Source organism: Rattus norvegicus, chromosome X, assembly GCF_036323735.1.
Source record: "Rattus norvegicus strain BN/NHsdMcwi chromosome X, GRCr8, whole genome shotgun sequence".
NCBI classification, from domain to species: Eukaryota; Metazoa; Chordata; class Mammalia; order Rodentia; family Muridae; genus Rattus; species Rattus norvegicus.
Genome location: NC_086039.1, coordinates 63,083,609 through 63,101,161, shown reverse-complemented (window position 1 = coordinate 63,101,161; position 17,553 = coordinate 63,083,609). Strand labels below are relative to the sequence as shown.

The 17,553-nt window shown below is 42.7% G+C and overlaps 1 protein-coding gene across 2 annotated transcripts in view; it reads left to right on the top strand.

The window, feature by feature from the left end:
• The window catches only part of Cxhxorf58 (similar to human chromosome X open reading frame 58), a 56,054-nt gene extending 50,498 nt beyond the window's left edge, over window positions 1–5,556 (top strand). Inside the window, exons 5-7 of one of the 2 annotated variants that reach the window (XM_063280307.1) lie at window positions 1,356–1,585; window positions 3,431–3,587; window positions 5,308–5,556. In XM_063280307.1, the coding sequence (XP_063136377.1) occupies window positions 1,356–1,585; window positions 3,431–3,587; window positions 5,308–5,475 (555 nt within the window). In that variant the 3' untranslated portion in view covers window positions 5,476–5,556. The remainder of the gene's footprint in view (window positions 1–1,355; window positions 1,586–3,430; window positions 3,588–5,307) is intronic. The other variant, NM_001419756.1, reaches the window with a different exon arrangement.
• Window positions 5,557–17,553: the final 11,997 nt, after the last annotated feature.

Here is a 17,553-nt window from a genome sequence, read left to right as displayed (position 1 = left end):
GCCAGCATCACTTCATTCTTCTTGTTACAGCCACTTATGTTAGTAAGTTCACCCTCACCAAGTCCCTCTAGCTACACAGTTCCAGTCTCTTGAACAGTGGCAGCCTTTCATGGCCCCATGTTTCCTCTACAACTCACTTCACATTGGGTTCCGAGTTCACTTCCAGTGGTTCCACATTTGGTACTTTTGCTGGCCAAGGTTGTCTTTTTAAAAAAGATTTATTTTTATTTTAATCATGTGTTTGAGGTAAGATTGTATGCACATGTGGGTAGGTGTCCAAGGAAGCCAAAAGATGGCCTTGGATCCTCTAGGCCTGGAATTCTGAGTGGTTGTAAGCCTGAGTGTGACGAACCTAACTCAGGTCTTCTGCAAAAGCAACATGTACTCTTAACAGCTGAGCCATCTCTCCAGCCGCTGATTCCCTCTTTTGAATAGCATTTTAAATATGTGTGTGTGTGTGTGTGTGTGTGTGTGTGTGTGTGTGTGTGTGTGAGAGAGAGAGAGAGAGAGAGAGAGAGAGACATGGATTTATCATTATGAGACAAAGCAGCCACACAACTCCCTATCTGTTGTCTATATGTGACCTCATTAAGGGATTCACAGTGACCAAGCGCTGGCAGAGTTTTACAGACAGGACATGACTTGTCACTAAATATGACTACTCACTTGTCACTAATGTAGGCTATGAACTGAAGATCTAGTTGCAGAGTCTGTGCTTTAGTCAAAGGCTTGCAGTTATATTATTGTGAGAACTGGAATTGTCTGTCTCTTGTTGAGAGACTGGTACTACTCAACAACTGACAGTTGGTGGCAACTGACATTCTCCAGGACAAAATGGGGTAAGTGTGCATGTTTGCACGTGTGCATTCTAACGCATATGAAAGGTGCATAGGAAAGTTTGAGACTATGTAGTAGACTCTAAAGTCCTCATGCCGAGCACCATAACTCTTCATCCCCTCTCCATAACTCTCCAGCACACATTTATAATGTTAAATTGAATATATAAAGTGTGTTTAAATTGCTTACTTGATATCATTTTAAATTGGAAAAAAGTAAAGTACTATTGCTACAAATATTACAAATACAGATAATGAAGTTCTCCATTTGGCACCAGAGATTAACTCATCGTTTCTAAAATAGCGTGTGCCAGTGTTTATGCTTAGATAAACATTTAGTGAGTGTGGCCCTGTGTGACTGCAACTGCACCGGCCTGGGTCCTGCCTTCCAGTAGGGAGTCAAGATGAACATAGATAACAGAAATGTCTAGTTGGAATGAAAGTTGTGGGAGAGAGATGTTGATAGAGTTTGGAGGTGAACACCAACAACTGATCATTGTGCATTTTTTTTCCATATAGTACTGCAGTCTTATAGATGAGACCCCTGCATCTTCTGGTGGCAAGAATAACCACTGGCGAAGATTAAATCTCAGAAGCATTCCCAAGACAATGATGATGTATGACATAGTTGATTATGCGGAGTCTGGAGTAATCTCAGACCGTTTACAAAAAGAAATGAAGTATTTGTTACAGAAACCACAAACGGAAGAGATGCGTCAGCACCAGCTAGACATAGTTTCTAAAGTTAGGTAAAAGACCATTTTTCTTGAGGTTACAACCCTAAAAGCATTGCTGAAAATGTTCCCACTCTGATACGCGGTCCACTAAAGATGATCATGAGGCATATGGGAGAACTTAAAGTGGGGAAGATTGTCCCAAACATATGCAACTTTGTATGTCGAATACTAACAAAAATGTACTGAGGTGATAATCTGTCCCACTAGACTGGCACTTCAGGGTGGTAAGAGGCTGCCCTGACACATGTCAAAATGGTAGAGTAGTAAAAGGGACTACTGAGTTGCTGACAACTCTTTAATTCCAGCAGGTGGTAGACAGAGATGGAGGGGAAGCCTCAGGCCAACATGGCTGCCATTCAAGAGGCAATGTAACCTGGCAAGAAGCAAGAGCCATCCTAACTCAGGAAGTAGTGGCACAGCAGATTACGACAGGGCTGACTGTACTTCTCTGGGGCGACGGGTCTGCGTGTAACTGTTAATATTTTTTTTTCATAAATGCAGTCAAAAGGGCTTCTCCTGTTGCCCATTCAGTGTGGAGGTGAAGGCTTTTTCCTTCCCATTGAACCTTCTCTGCACATGGAGTCTTGTTCTGAAAAAGCATTCTAAGGATGAATGAATGATGCAGATGCTGGCAGTTGGATATTGGGCTGATCTGCTCTGTGGTAGTAAAGCTGAGGGGACTGAGTGCATGATAGGAGCTACATCAGATCCTAACACTGATTTAATAAAATAGCTTTCACTAGGCTGGAGAGATGGCTCACTGGACAACGTGATGATTCACAAGCATGAGAACTAGAGTTCAGGTCCCCAGAGCCCATGTAACATGCCAGGGAGGTGACCAGAACAGTGCTGGCACATGCCTTGAATCCCAGGAATCAGGACTTAGAGACAGGCAGATCCGTGTGAGTTTGAGGTCAGCCTGATCTACAAAGTGAGTTCTAGGACACCCAGGGTTATGTAGAAAGGCCTTTTCTCAAAAACAAAACAAAACAATCTTTAAAAAATTTAAGAGGCCTGCTTTCTCAACTGTTATAAAATGTAAATTCCAGTGTTAGTTAAGGTGTTAAAAAAATATGCTGGACACCAAACCCAGACAATATTGCTGATGCCAAGAAGTGCATGCTGACAGGAGCCTGATATAACTGTCTCCTGAGAGGCTCTGCCAGAACCTGACAAGTACAGAGACAGATGCTCACAGCCAACCATTGAACTGAGAATGGAGTCCCCAATGGAGGAGTTAGAGAAAGGATTGAAGGAGCTGAAGGGGTTTGCAACCCCATAGGAAGAGCACAATATCAACAAACCAGACATCCCAGAGCTCCCAGGGACTAAACCACCAACGGAAGGGTACAAATGGAGTGGCCCATGGCTCCATCCGCACATATAGCAGAGGAAGGCTTTGTCTGGCATCAATGGGAAGAGAGGCCCTTGGTCTTGTGAAGGATCAATGTCCCAGTGTAGGGGAATGCTAGGGTGCTGAGGCGGAAGTGAGTGGGTAGGGGAGCACCCTCATAGAAGCAGGTTGGAGGAGTGTGGGATAGGAGGTTGCAGGAGGGGAAACTGGGAAGGGGGATAACATTTGAAATGTAAATAAATAAAATAACCAAAAATAAAATATCATGCTGGAGGCCTGTGAGATTGAGGCCAGCCTAGGCAACATAGTGAGACTCTGTCTCAATTTGTTTTTCAAGTGGCCACTCCACAGTGTCATCCAGGAAGGCTGAAACATGTCAATAAAAACTGGCATTCAGTGCTGTTCCACATACTGAGGTCTGTCACTACGCTAGACAATGCATTACACTTTACAATTTGCCTCACATTTAAATCTAATTTGGGTTAATACTAATGTCTTCTAAGGTATCCATCCATTGCAACTGTCCGTCCCTTTTACCAGCCCTGGGAACAGCAAAAGAAAATGAAACATCTGGGTCGTCGATCCAAGCAAGCACAAAAGAAGGTTGAAAAAATGAAAAAAGCCTATATGGAAACTAAAGAAAAATTGGCTTCCTCCCAGGTAACTGCAAGTTTAACAAGCAGCGAAGTCTCCTTCCTTATTAAGGACAGTTTTCAAACTGCCTATAAGTTATTTTATTTGCGCAAGAGAATGCAAGTTCAAAGCTGAAACACTTTTTGCATACTATGTCTGAGTAGTATAGAGCTAATTTTATCCTGCTAACATCCATGTTTTATGGTGATGATGGTGATGATGGTGATGATGATGATGGTGGTGGTGGTGGTGATGATGGTGGTGGTGGTGATGATGATGATGATGATTTTACTCAGGGTTTCACCCTCAGGCTGGCTTCCAACTCACAGAGATCCACCTGCCTCTGCCTCCTGAGTCCTGAGATTAAAAGTGTGTGCCACCATAACACTCAGCTGCATTTTTGGTTCTTAAGCATCCATTATGGGGAACATACTTTCTAGTACTAAGAAGGCAGAGGCAAGAAGGTCATGAGTTCGAGTCAATCTGGATAACATTATTAAGTTCAAAGTCAACATGAGTTACATAGCAAAACCTTGTGTCAAAAAAGGAAGAAAAAGAAGGTGACAAAAGTGGCCGGAAGAGATGGCTCAGTGCTCAAAAGCACTGACCTTGTCTTCCAGAGGACTCCGATTCAATTCCTGAAGCTACACAGAGGTTCACAGCTATTGACTCCAGTCCCAGGGGATCTGACATCCTATTCTGGCCCCCAAGGTCACTGCATGCACATGGTGCACAGACCACAGACATACATGCAGACCAAAAAGCCACAAACATAAAATTAAAATAAAGGTTAAAACTTTTTAACACAATATTGGTAGATATTCTATTAAACATCTGCTGTTTGGCCTTCGCACAGTACAAGCATGGAGAGAGAGAGAGAGAGAGAGAGAGAGAGAGAGAGAGAGAGAGAGAGAGAGAGAGAGAATGTTCAATCCAACACACCCCTGCTAGTGCTTTTCTCAGAATGACAACCATCTGGTGTGTGTGCTCAAAACTAAAGCAGAACCGTGCGGGCACTGTACCACTCAGCTATAGTCCTACTTCTGCCACTTTTGAGACATGGTGTTTTTCTGCGTTACCCAAGATGGCCTCTCCTTCTGGGCTCAAGTGATAGTCTTGCTTCAGCCTCCTGAGTAACTAGAGCTATGAAGTTGTAGTTAACCATGGAAATCTACGCTATGTAAAATCTGCCACTATACCACCATGATTTAGGGATATGTTTTGATACACTACTTTGGAATTTTAAAGTATTCTTCTGGACTGCTGAGATTCTCAGCAAGTACAGGCACTTGCTGACAAACATAATGACCTGAGTTTGATCCCAAACTCCACAGGGTAGAGAGAACCAACTCCCAAAAAGTTTGTCTCTGACCATCACAGTACTGCCATGGCACTTACATATTCACACATGCAGACACACGCATGCATGCATGCACACACACATGCACAGAAAGAGAGAGTAAATATATTAAAAATATTCTTGCTCTTGCTCTTGCCCTCCTCTCTTCCCCATTGTCCCTTCTCTCGCCATCCCCCTCCCCCCTTCCCTCCACAAGCTCATGCCATGCCGGCCTTTACTCCTCTCCTCTTCTTCTTTTCTTCTCTCTTTAAACCTTTCCACGTGGAAAAAATATTCTTAATCCTACTAAATTTTTGGAGAGTGAAGCTAAGTAAAAATAGAAAATAAAAATACAAAGTAGTAAAAGCCAAATATGAGACACTGTACATTCATTTTTCATTCCATCAGGAACCATTAGCAAGCACGTCACAAATAAAGAAGAAGGTCATCTTCTACACTCCATCTTTTGAAATTTTGAAAGTTGATGAACTGATAGACAGCGACTTGGAAAGTGAAGAAAAAGAATTATTCGCCTGGTATCAAGACCTATATGTTAAACATTCTTCCTTGTTTTGAAATACTAATTGACAGAAAGCAAAAGTTGTTAGACAATATTATTCTCTGTCTATAAATAAAGAGCAATCAACTACAAAGAAATCTTTGGTATACTTTCTTAATCAGTTGCATGACGTATTTGTAAGTTCTTTTGCATTACTGTAGGTGGGAATGGTTTTCAACCTGAATTCATTACTTCCATTAGATGCCCTGGAACTAGCAATATACAGTTTTGTTCGAAAATGAGAAGAAAATTAATCACAAATGCATTCGATTCAATGTTGATTATTTGAATTCATAGGATGAAGCGTTATTCTTTAGTCGGTCTCAATTATCTCTGTTTAGCTGCATGTTGATTTTATGGAATGGCTTTGGAACGACCTATTCTGAATTACAATGAAATGATAATAGAGTTGCTGGGACAGTAGACATGACGGAAGTGTACCTAATCATTATTACACACGCTAAGCACCTAGGTCAGAATATAGCATCTGCTTTGGACATTTTTCAAATACAAAGACTGTTTTGAGTAATGTTTCTCCATTTCATTTTGAATTGACAAGTTCACCTTTCTAATAGTGCCATAGCTACTCCAACAAGGCCACACCTTCTAATAGTGTCACGCCCTGGGCTAAGCATATACACTTCCGGGCCTCCATAAGCTTGTTCAAACATGAGTCTACGGGGGCCATACCAACCCATAATAAAAAATATACTTAGTCCAACTTTCAAAGTTCCCATAGTCTGGAGCAGTCTCAACAAGGTTAAAAGTCCAAAGTTTAAGGTGTCTTCTGAGATTCATCCAATCACTTAACTGTAATCCCCAAAACAAGACAAGAAACCAGCTGGGCAAACTCCAAACTCTGCATCTCCATGTCTGATGTCAAAGTGGTCTTCAGATCTCCAAATCTTTTTTCATCTTTGTGACTGCAACAAACTCTTTCTCCTGGGCTGGTTCCACTCCACTAGCAGCTCTCCTCAGCAGGTATCCCACAGCTCTGGCATCTCAAACATATTGGCATCTCCAGGGCAACTTCAACTTGTAGCTTCTTGTTTCAATGTCTGGGATCCACACATGATCTTCTGGGCTCCTCCAAAGGAATGGTGTCACTTCTCCAGCTCTGCCCTCTGTAGCACTCTAAGCTCAGGTTGATCTACTCCACTGCTGCTGCTGTTCTTGCTGATCATCCCATGGTACTGGCATCTCCAATCACTGGGGACTTTTGCTGTAACTAGGATTCACCAATAGCCTCTCACAGGCTCTCTTCATGGTGCCAGACCTCAACTCCTTTGCATGACCCCTTTAGTCCTGGACTGTCAACTGCAACTGGGGCTGCACCTTCACCAATGGCCTTCCATGGCTTCTCACAGTGCCAACCCTCAGTTGCTCTTCATGACCTCTTCATGCCTTCAAAACCAGTACTATCTGGGTGACTGTTACACATTACCAAGCACAACTGAGGCATGAGGTACAACCTTGGCTATCTCTGGAACACACCTTCTTTGTGCTCTCAGAAAACATTTCCCAGATTTCACCTCAGTGATGCTGGTCTCTTCTTAATCACTGCTAACTTCTTAGCTCTGGCTAACCAGCATCAATTGTCCTCGTAGTCCCTTCTATTCTTGACTCTAAAGACAGAGCCAAATAGCCCAAACTGCTGAGTTCTGCTGCTTGCCTGGGCTGGAACATGGCCCCCCAGCCTTGTTCAGCTTTATCAATGCTTGGATAAAAGTGTCCTCCCCATCTGTACTTAAGCTTTTCTTCACCTAGAACTTGCTCTGTCCCAGACTGGCCTTGAACTCAGAGATCCGTTTGGCTTTACCTCCAGACATTAAAGGTGTATACTACTATGCCTGGTTCTAAACTTAGCTAGGTAGGATCTTGCCCCAAAGTCCTACTACCTTAATCTGCTCTCTCCTAGAACATAGGATTCAGCTTCATTCTGCTTCCTGGGTTCCCCTTTAATATTTAAACCATATATTTATATTTTTCCTTTCTAAGTTTGCTATGCTTGTTGAAAACACTCTTCCTAAAACTTAACCAGAGAACAAAGTCTGCAATGGTTGTTTCTGAGACTTCCTTTGTCAGTGGAATTAATCTGAGTCTCTTCACCTTAGCCCCAGGCTAACTCTCCAGATGAGGGCAAAAGGTAGCCACATTCTTCATCAAAATACTACAAAACAGTCTCTAGGACACATACTGGAGTTATTCTCCACTAAAACCTCTTGGGCCAGTCTGCACAGTTCAAATCACTCACAGCAACCATCTTCCATATTTCTACTAGGATGGCTCATTAAGCCCCACTTAAACCATTCCATGGCTTTCCAAATCCAAAGTCCCCAAATCCACATTCTTTTAAACAAAACATGGTCAGGCCTATCACAGCAATATCCCACTCCTGGTACCAACTTCTGTCTTAGGGTTTTACTGCTGTGAACAGAAACCATGACCAAGGAAACTCTTTCTTTAAATATTTTTATTGAATATTTCTTTATTTACATTTCAAATGTTACTCCTTTTCCCAGTTTCCTGTCCAAAAGTTCCCTCTCCCCTTCCCTCTCCCCTTCCCTCTCCCCTTCCCTCTCCCCTTCCCTCTCCCCTTCCCTCTCCCCTTCCCTCTCCCCTTCCCTCTCCCCTTCCCTCTCCCCTTCCCTCTCCCCTTCCCTCTCCCCTTCCCTCTCCCCTTCTATAAGGGTGTTCCCCTCCCCATCCACCCACCATTACCACCCCCACCCACATTTCCTTTTTTTTTTTTTGTTCTTTTTTTCGGAGCTGGGGACCGAACCCAGGGCCTTGCGCTTCCTAGGCAAGCGCTCTACCACTGAGCTAAATCCCCAACCCCTACATTTCCTTACACTGGGGGTACAATCTTGACAGGACCAAGGGCTTCTCCTTCCCCTGTTGGCCCAATAAGGCCATCCTCTGCTACATATGCAGTTGGAGTCATGGGTCAGTCCATGTATATAGTCAATCCCTGGGTAGTGGTTTAGTCGCTGGAAGCTCTGGTTGGTTGGCATTGTTGTTCATATGGGGTTGCAAGCCCCTTCAGCTCTTTCAATCCTTTCTTTAATTCCTCCAATGGGGGTCCTGTTCTCAGTTTAGTGGTTTGCTGCTAGCATTCGCCTCTGTATTTGACATGCTCTGGCTGTGTCTCTCAGGAGAGATCTATATCCGGTTCCTGTCAGCATGCACTTCTTAGCTTCATCTATCTTATCTAGTTTTGGTGGCTGTATATATATGGGCCACACGTGCGGCAGGCTCTGAATGGCCGTTCCTTCAGTCTCTGCTCTAAACTTTGCCTCCATATCCCCTCCTATGGATATTTTTGTTCCCCCTTTTAAGAAGGAGTAAAGCATCCACATTTTGGTCATCCTTCTTCTTGAGCTTCATGTGGTCTGTGGATTGCATCTCAGGTAATTCAAACGTTTTGGCTCATATCCACTTATCAATGAGTGCATACCATGTGTGTTTTTCTGTGATTGAGTTACCTCACTCATCCTAGGATGATATTTTCTAGTTCAATCCAAGGCAACTCTTATAAGGACAACATTTAACTGGGGCTGGCTTACAGGTTCAGAGGTTCAGTCCATTATCATCAAGGTGGGAACATGGCAGCATCCAGGCAGGCACAGTTCAGGCAGAGCTGAGAGTTCTACAGCTTTGTCTGAAGGCTGCTAGCAGAATATTGACTTCCAGGCAGCTAGGGTGAAGGTCTTAAACCCATGCCCACAGTGACACACCCACTCCAACAAGGCCACACCTCTTAATAGTGCCAATCCCTGACCTAAACATATAGAAACCATCACACAGTCTATCCTAGAATTAGCCCAAGCCAGCCTCAAACTTAGAATCTCATGATCTTCCTGCGTCAACCCCTTCATATGCTGGGACTACAACAAAGGAGAAGAGGAGGAGCAGCAGCAGTAATGGGAGGAGGAGAACAGGAAGGAGAAGGAAGAGGAAGAGGAGAAATTAAGAATACCAAATACCGAACAACAATGCCAAGCAACCAGAGCTTCCAGGGACTAAGCCACTACCCAAAGACTATACATGGACTGACCCTGGACTCTGACCTCATAGGTAGCGATGAATAGCCTAGTAAGAGCACCAGTGGAAGGGGAAGCCCTGGGTCCTGCTAAGACTGAACCCCCAGTGAACTAGACTGTTGGGGGGAGGGCGGCAATGGGGGGAGGGTGGGGAGGGGAACACCCATAAGGAAGGGGAGGGGGAGGGATTAGGGGGATGTTGGCCTGGAAACCGGGAAAGGAAATAACATTTGAAATGTAAATAAGAAATACTCAAGTTAATAAAGATGGGGGGGGAAGAATACCAAATCCCCATTCAACTTGTTGAAGTTCAATTGTGATCATAAATCTCAATCCAACAGAGGGAACGCCAGACCCACAGGTATCTCCATCTTGCATTTCTAGCCTCCAGAACTAAAACAGTATCTATTCTGGTTTGTTTTGTGTTTGGCTGTTTTGTTTTGTTTTGTTTTGTTTTGTTTTGTTTTGGGGTTGTTTGGGTTCCTGTTGTTGCTACTGCTTTTCTGGTTGCTTTTTGTTTGAGACAGGGTCTCTCACTGCTTAGCTCAGGCTGGCCTGGAACTCACAATCCTCCTAGCTCAACTTCCTGCTGCCAGGATTTTAAACAGGCAGGAGCATGCTTGGCTCCTTTCTGTTATTCTAAACCACCTAATTTGGAGTACTCAGTACATCCTTGCTGGGGAACTAATATAACCATCCTGAATCAGGCAACTTTGGCCTTCGTGACTGGGCACAAGGATAGACTTTTTGCCTGTAGAGGGCAAAAGAAAAGGTTTCTGGGCTTGAAAATAAGGTACAGCTAAAGTGAGGTAGTCATATCAGAGGAGGATTACGCTCATGTTCACTAACTGAACATTAAAAAACCCTCTGCTCTGACCAGACACTCATGCTTCCAGTAGTTAGAATTACACCCTCTAGGAAGTTCAGAAGAGACTTTTCTGGAAAGTGTGTCTTCATTAGGGTTTTACTGCTATGAACACACACCATGACCAAGGCAAGTCTTATAAAGGACAACACATATTTGGGGCTGGCTTACAGGTTCAGAGGTTCAGTCCATTATCATCAATGTGGGAGCATGGCAGCGTCTAGGCAGGCATAGTGCAAGCACAGGTGAGAGTTCTACATCTTCATCTAAAGGCTGCTAGTGGAAGACTGGCTTCCAGGCAGCTAGAAGTAGGGTCTTAAAGCCCACACCCACAGTGACACACCTACTCCAACAAGGCCATACCTCCAAATAGTGCCACTCCCTGGGCCAATCATATACAAACCACCACATCTGACCTAGAAGAAAAAGACTTCAAAATACTGGGCAAAGACAGTCCTACAACTAGCTAATGGCTCAACTAGCCAGTGAAGACACAGCAGCTAGGTTTACTCTGCACAGAACCTCTAGTGTGGTTTCTAATACCTACCTCTTAAATAATAGTTATCCTGAGCCACATGCAGCCTATGGGCATGGAACATGTCTGTATTCAGCATGAACAATAAAGAAACAGGGGGAGGAAACCATTGAAGAGAATAGATAGACCATCTGTTAGGCCACCTGAATCCAAAGCCTTTAGGAAGAAGATAACCAATGAGAGATAAGAAAAAGACTGCATTATTAAACAAGAACATTGTGATTAGGTACATATATATGAGTCAGCACTTTGGATTTAAAGGATTAAAAAAATTTTTTTTATTAACTTGAGTATTTCTTATATACATTTCGAGTGTTATTCCCTTTCCCGGTTTCCGGGCAAACATCCCCCTCCCCCCTCCCCTTCCTTATGGGTGTTCCCCTCCCAACCCTCCCCCCATTGCCGCCCTCCCCCCATAGACTAGTTCACTGGGGGTTCAGTCTTAGCAGGACCCAGGGCTTCCCCTTCCACTGGTGCTCTTACTAGGATATTCATTGCTACCTATGGGGTCAGAGTCCAGGGTCAGTCCATGTATAGTCTTTAGGTAGTGGCTTAGTCCCTGGAAGCTCTGGTTGCTTGGCATTGTTGTACTTTTGGGGTCTCGAGCCCCAGGATTAAAATTGAAATTAAAGAAATCTACCAAAGCTGGGTGGTGGTGGCACAGAACTTTAATCTCAGCACTAGGGAGGCGGCAGGCAGATTTCTCTGAGTTCGAGGCCAGCCTGGCCTACAGAGAGAGAGCTCCAAGAAAGCCAAGGCTGTTACACAGAGAAATCCTGTCTTGAAAAGTAAAACAAAAAGAAAGTGGAGGAAGAGGAGGAGGAGGAACCACTCTATCAAGGGCAGCTGATGAGAAAGCTGAGTGGGTGGAGGTGCCTGCTGCCATGTCTGATAAACTGAGTTCAAATCCCAGGATCCACATGGTAGAACGCCCTTGAGTTTCTATACATGAGCTGTGGTGTGCATATACCAACATGCCTTCACACAGCATAAAATTTTTAGCATAAAAATTTTTTTTCAGGGTTGGGGATTTAGCTCAGCGGTAGAGCGCTTGCCTCGTAAGCGCAAGGCCCTGGGTTCGGTCCTCAGCTCTGAAAAAAAAAAGAAAAAAAATTTTTTCACAATTTTAAAATAAGAAAGAACTCCATAAGGAGCAATAGAAACTGCAAAATTTCCAGTGACACACTGGTGGCTTAAACCTGTAATCCCCGCACTTAAGAGGCTGAGGCAGGAGGACTGCAAATTTGAGTTTAATGTAAGCTACCAAGTGGGATTTGGATTTTTAAAAGAAAAACCAGAAAGTTTTGTGTAATATTTTAGGATGCTACAGACAAAAAAGACTAAGTAACAGTCTTACAAATTTCCAGAAGGAGAAGATAATCCCACAGGAAGGCTCAGGGTCAGCCTAGAGGGATATGCTTATACCAACATCAGAGCACAAAGAGAGATGAACTTGGGACCCAAGAAATAGGGTGTACGAGAGAGGTAAAAGCAATACCTGAAATAATAGAAGTCTCAGAATAGGAGCCATGAAGCAGACCTAAAAAAAACAAATCAAAATGGGCCAATCATATGGCTCTAGAAACTTCTAAGGAAGACAAAAATCATAAATGTAAGGAGTCTAAATTTTGAAAAGTTTCTTTAACCGGTTATTGAGGCTATCCCTGTAGACCTACATAAATCTTATTTTAAAACTTTTATTTTATGGGCTGGAGAGATGAGTCAGTGGTTAAGAGCACTGACTGCTCTTCTGGAGGACCTGGGCTCAATTCCCAGCAACCACATGGTGGCTCACAAATGTCCAGTTGGGAGAGGTGGTCTCACACCCTTTTCTGACTGCTGAAGGCATTAGACACATGTGATATACAGACATTCAAGCAGGCAAAACACTCATACACATAAATATAAAAATAAAGAACTATCAAAAACTTATTTTAAAATATAAACATATGCTGGCCATGATGGCTTATGTCTTTTATCTCAACACTTGGACAGCTTCATACTTGTCCTCCATGGTCACAAGTTCTGTCTACCAAGGATCTCAGCAACGCAGCTGTTACATTAGGTTTTCTCACTGGCCCTGCTCCTCCAGGGCTTATCTTCCACCCTCCACTTCTCTCCAACGAATGCTTTGCCTCAGAGCGTCAGGCAAGAGAAGAACTGAACGTCCAAAGGTCACCTGTTCTACCCTCAAGGCTGGAGCAAGCTACTGGAGAAGACGCCTCAATAATTACCACTGAGTCAGATGAACCTTGACTGACTGGTCCAGCCACCACCTGCCTTCTCCTCACCTCTCTTTAAAATAAGCCTACTCCTTCCTCTTACAGCAATCGCCCCCTTGCTTTCTTGTGTCCTCACCTAAGCACATAGCCACAAACATGATACTTTCACCTCTTTTTCATCTAAAGGTTTCCTGCCTACATCTTTTTAAAATGTATATGTTTGTTTGTTTAAGTATTTGTTTATGTGTTGGTTTACAAGACAGGGTTTCTCTGTGTAGCCCAACAGGCCAGCCTTGAACTCAGATCCACTTGCCTCTGGCTTTACATCTGTCTACCAAGTCCTGGACTCAAAGGTGTGCATCACCATGCCCAGTTGTTTTTAAATTTTTATTTTATGCATATGAATGCTTGCATCCATATGTGTTATATGTGTGCAGTACTGCTAGGTAGTAGTGTCTATGGAGGCCAGAAAAGGGAACTGGAGTTACAGGCAATTGTGAGGAGCAAATGCTCTTAACCACTAAGCCCTGTCCCTAGCCTTCTTTTTTCAGTATTTGTTTTTTAATTTTAGTTTTTGGGCTTTTTTTTAGTTGTTCGGTTTTTGGGGTTTTTTTGGTTTTTGTTGTTGTGTTGTTTTGAGTTTTGTTGTTTGGTTTTTTTTTTCAAGACAGGGTTTCTCTGTGTAACAGCCCTGCTACCCTGGAAGTCTCTCTATAGACAAGGTTGGCCTCGAAATCACAAAGATCTGCCTGCCTCTGCCTCCTGAGTGCTGGAATTAAAGGTGTGCACCACCACTGCCTGGCTTATTCTTAATTTTTATGTGTACAGGTGTTGTGCTTGCATGTATGTCTGTCCGGTACCTGCAAGGGCCAGAAGAGGATGTCAGATCCCCTGGAACTACAGTTAGAATTGTTAGATGCCAAGTGGGAACTTGGCCCCAAATCTGTAAAAATAGGAAGTGCTCTTAACCAATGGCCATCTCTCCAACCGTGCCTGCCTACCTCTTTTTCATTCTTACCAATTTGTTGATTTAGCTGACAGCATCTTCCATGATCAGGGGTCCGGGAATTGAGACAGGGTATCTCTACATAGCCCTGGTTGCCCTGGAACTTGCTCTGTGGACCCAGCTGGCCTCGAACTCACAGAGCTCTACCTGCCTCTGCCCCTGCCTCCCCAGTGCGGAGATCAAAGGTGAGCACCACTACAAGGATCTGCTAGGACCTGGATTTTTATATTGAATATCCACCACATGGCTAAAATTGTTATTAAAAACAATAAAAGCAACCTGAAAAACTAATTCAACAAATATATATTCAATGTGTATTACCTATTTGAGTGGAATAATTTTAAATCTGTTGTCATCATTTCAAGTAACTTGACACATCTTCTTTGGGAATAAATTGGTGGTGTTCACATTCTAACATTAGCCTGGTCTCTATATTAATTAGTTTACCATTACTGTGACAAAATGCCAGAATTGGTCAACTTATAAGAAGGAAATAGTTATTTTGGTACAGAGGTTTCAGGCCAGGGTTTTTTGGCACTATCCTTTCAGGCCTTGGTAACACAGTGCACTGTGGGAGGACTGTGTGACAGAAAAGGTCTGTTCAGCTCATGGCAGCTGGGAAGGAAAGAAAAACAGGAAGAGGTCAGGTTCCCACTATCCCTCCTTAGATAACATGCCCCCCAGTGATTTAACTTCCTCCCACTCCAGCTGGGTCCAACCTCTTAATTGCTCTATTGCTGTTCAGTTGTGTCACCAGCTGCGGACTGAGCCTTTAACACACTTCCAAACCAGCCGTCTCCAGTTCAGAAGGCAGCTCCAAAAATAGAAGGCCTAGCCAAGTGGACGCCACACCTATAGGCTCAGCACTTAGGAGGCCAAAGTCGGATGGTGGCTCTGAATTCCAGGCCAGCCTAAGTTGTTTTACATGTCCTTTCATTTAAAATTAGCTTATGGCTTAGTTTCAAATCAAAGGAGTAACTATAATACAGTAAGTTTATAAAATTAATCAGGTTTTAGTAACAGAACTTTTTTTCAACTCTACTATTAAATCAACGTGAGAGGTCCAGTATCTTTGGCCAGGAAAGGTGCAGAAGAAGTTATTATGGCCCAACATCCAAAACTGTCTGAACCTAGTCTATAAATTTACACTATTATATTCAACTATGATTCATAGGAATGACATTAAGCTTAAAATATTCAAGTGTGCCGTTTTTTAAAGTTCTCGAGGAGTAAATCATTTCCTTCAGTATTTTTAGAAAAGTGAATATTCATTTCTCCCTGGTGATATTAAATTATGACAATCTTCAGCATTCAAATTAACCTGTCAAATTACATCCTCCCCAATTCTCCAACATTTGCAGATATGAGAAGCTTCTGAAAATGAAAATAAAAAGATATGATGGTTATGGACCACAATAAAAAAATTATGCTCCTCCATCGTGAAATTTTTTAAAGACTCAAAGCATATTTTGAATCAATAACTATGACAGATTTCTATAAATAAGCTTTCAGTGTTAAAAAGATGTTGGACCAGCATTTCCAGAAATCTATGACTAATGCCATTGTACTATCTACCTGAAGAGTTTTACTATGATGTCATCTCTTCAGAAATTTTAAATATTAATCCATAGGTTATTCTTAGCATGCCATCAGTTTTGTTTTGTTTTGTTTTTTCTGATTCAGGATACTTTGTCCCTCTGTACAAATAAATGAATGTAATTCTTTCACCATGCTGGATGAATAAGGTCAGGGGGCACCCATTTCAGCCAAATTAAAGTTTCTCTATGCAAAAACATTACCTGGCCAGTCTCTCTTTCCCTTCACAAACTACAAATGAAGGCACAACATCAAAGGGATTGGTTTTTTTGAGACCTGACTTGCCCTGTGGCCCAAACTGCCCTCCAACTCTCAGACTCCAGCACTCCTCCTATCCCAGTCTCCAGCATGGCCAAGACTTGAGCCACGTGCCTACTGTGCCTGACAGGAACATTACTTCTGACAAAACTTCTGAGTCATTTGTGTGGAATACATTTCCATAGTTCAAGTAATTTTGCAACAAATTAAATCATGGTATTCATGTTTCTCTTCTAATATCATGCCAATATTTCTGTGGAAGCTAATTTCTCTCACTTCCAACCATACTGTAGCAGACGCTATAGGTAGGCTATCTGTCTTTCCTGGCCTTTACCAACATCCAACTTGCCAATCCCTAAGCATCTTTATCCAGATACCCCTGGGTTTAAGAGGCTGAGAGAACTTGGTAAGAGATATCCCAGCTCCTTCTACCTTGTGTGTGAGCTTTATAGTGGGTCTGAGTTTCCAGCAGAGGCCCCCACCGTGGTCACTGCTTTGACACATCTCCTTTTGTAGGCTCCCTCACTTAGCCTTCCTTCCTTGGTGATTTCCTCACTTTCCTGAGGTATATTTTGGTTTGGTTTTAGTATGGTTGTGTTTCAGAACCTTCTCATCGGTTGCAGCCTTGCCTGCACTTTGGTTTCTGCCAGCCTGAGGCTCGCCAACCTGCAGGGCTCTGCTTTGTTCTTTCCCCTGCATTTGAATTTGTCATTTCCGGGGCTTACATTGCACAGAACAGAGCAAATGTCAATTTTGTTAGGAAATGGCTTTCCAGCTACTTCTGGATCTGTCTTCTTTGTAGCCTGTGTCAAAAGACAGTTATTTTATTCCTCAGCTAATCCCTCAAGATATACAAATCTACAATTGGTTCTGGCAACCTGGAGAGAAAAAAATGGGTCTCTGGAGTCGCTATAGTAAAACACAGGTTCCAGTCAGTGATTTCAAGGGTGTCATTCGACTTTAAAATTCAGTGAATTTTATCCCGAACTCTACAGAAACCACCGTATAAAATTAGAGGAAGGAATATTTCCCAACTCATTTTACAAAATGTTACCCTAATAACAAAAACAGACAAAGACTGTACAACTGGAAAAGGTTAAAAATCAAATTCAGAAATATCCAAAAAGAACTGTGTGTGCCACAATCAATTGGAGGTGTATCAGAAGGGGAGTGTTTGATATGCAGAAATCAACTGGGGCTGGCTCAGTAGTGTAACAGCACTTGATGCTCTTATAAGGGACCTAGTTTAGAATCCCAACACCCACATGGCAGCTCACAGTCATCTGTAACTCCAGTTCCAGGGTAATCTGTCACCCTCTTAGGACCTCCATGAGCACCTGGCACATAATACACATACAAACAAACAGTCTAAACATACACATAAAATAATTTTTAATCTAAAATTTTGAAAAATCAATGTAATCCTTTAACCATATTAATAGGATGAAGTAATTGATTCAAAAAAAGAGGAAAAAGAAAATAATTATAATAATAATAATAATAATAATAATAATAATAATATGCCCAGAATGCCATTTAGAATTACTGTTTAAGCCAGGCGTGGTAGCAG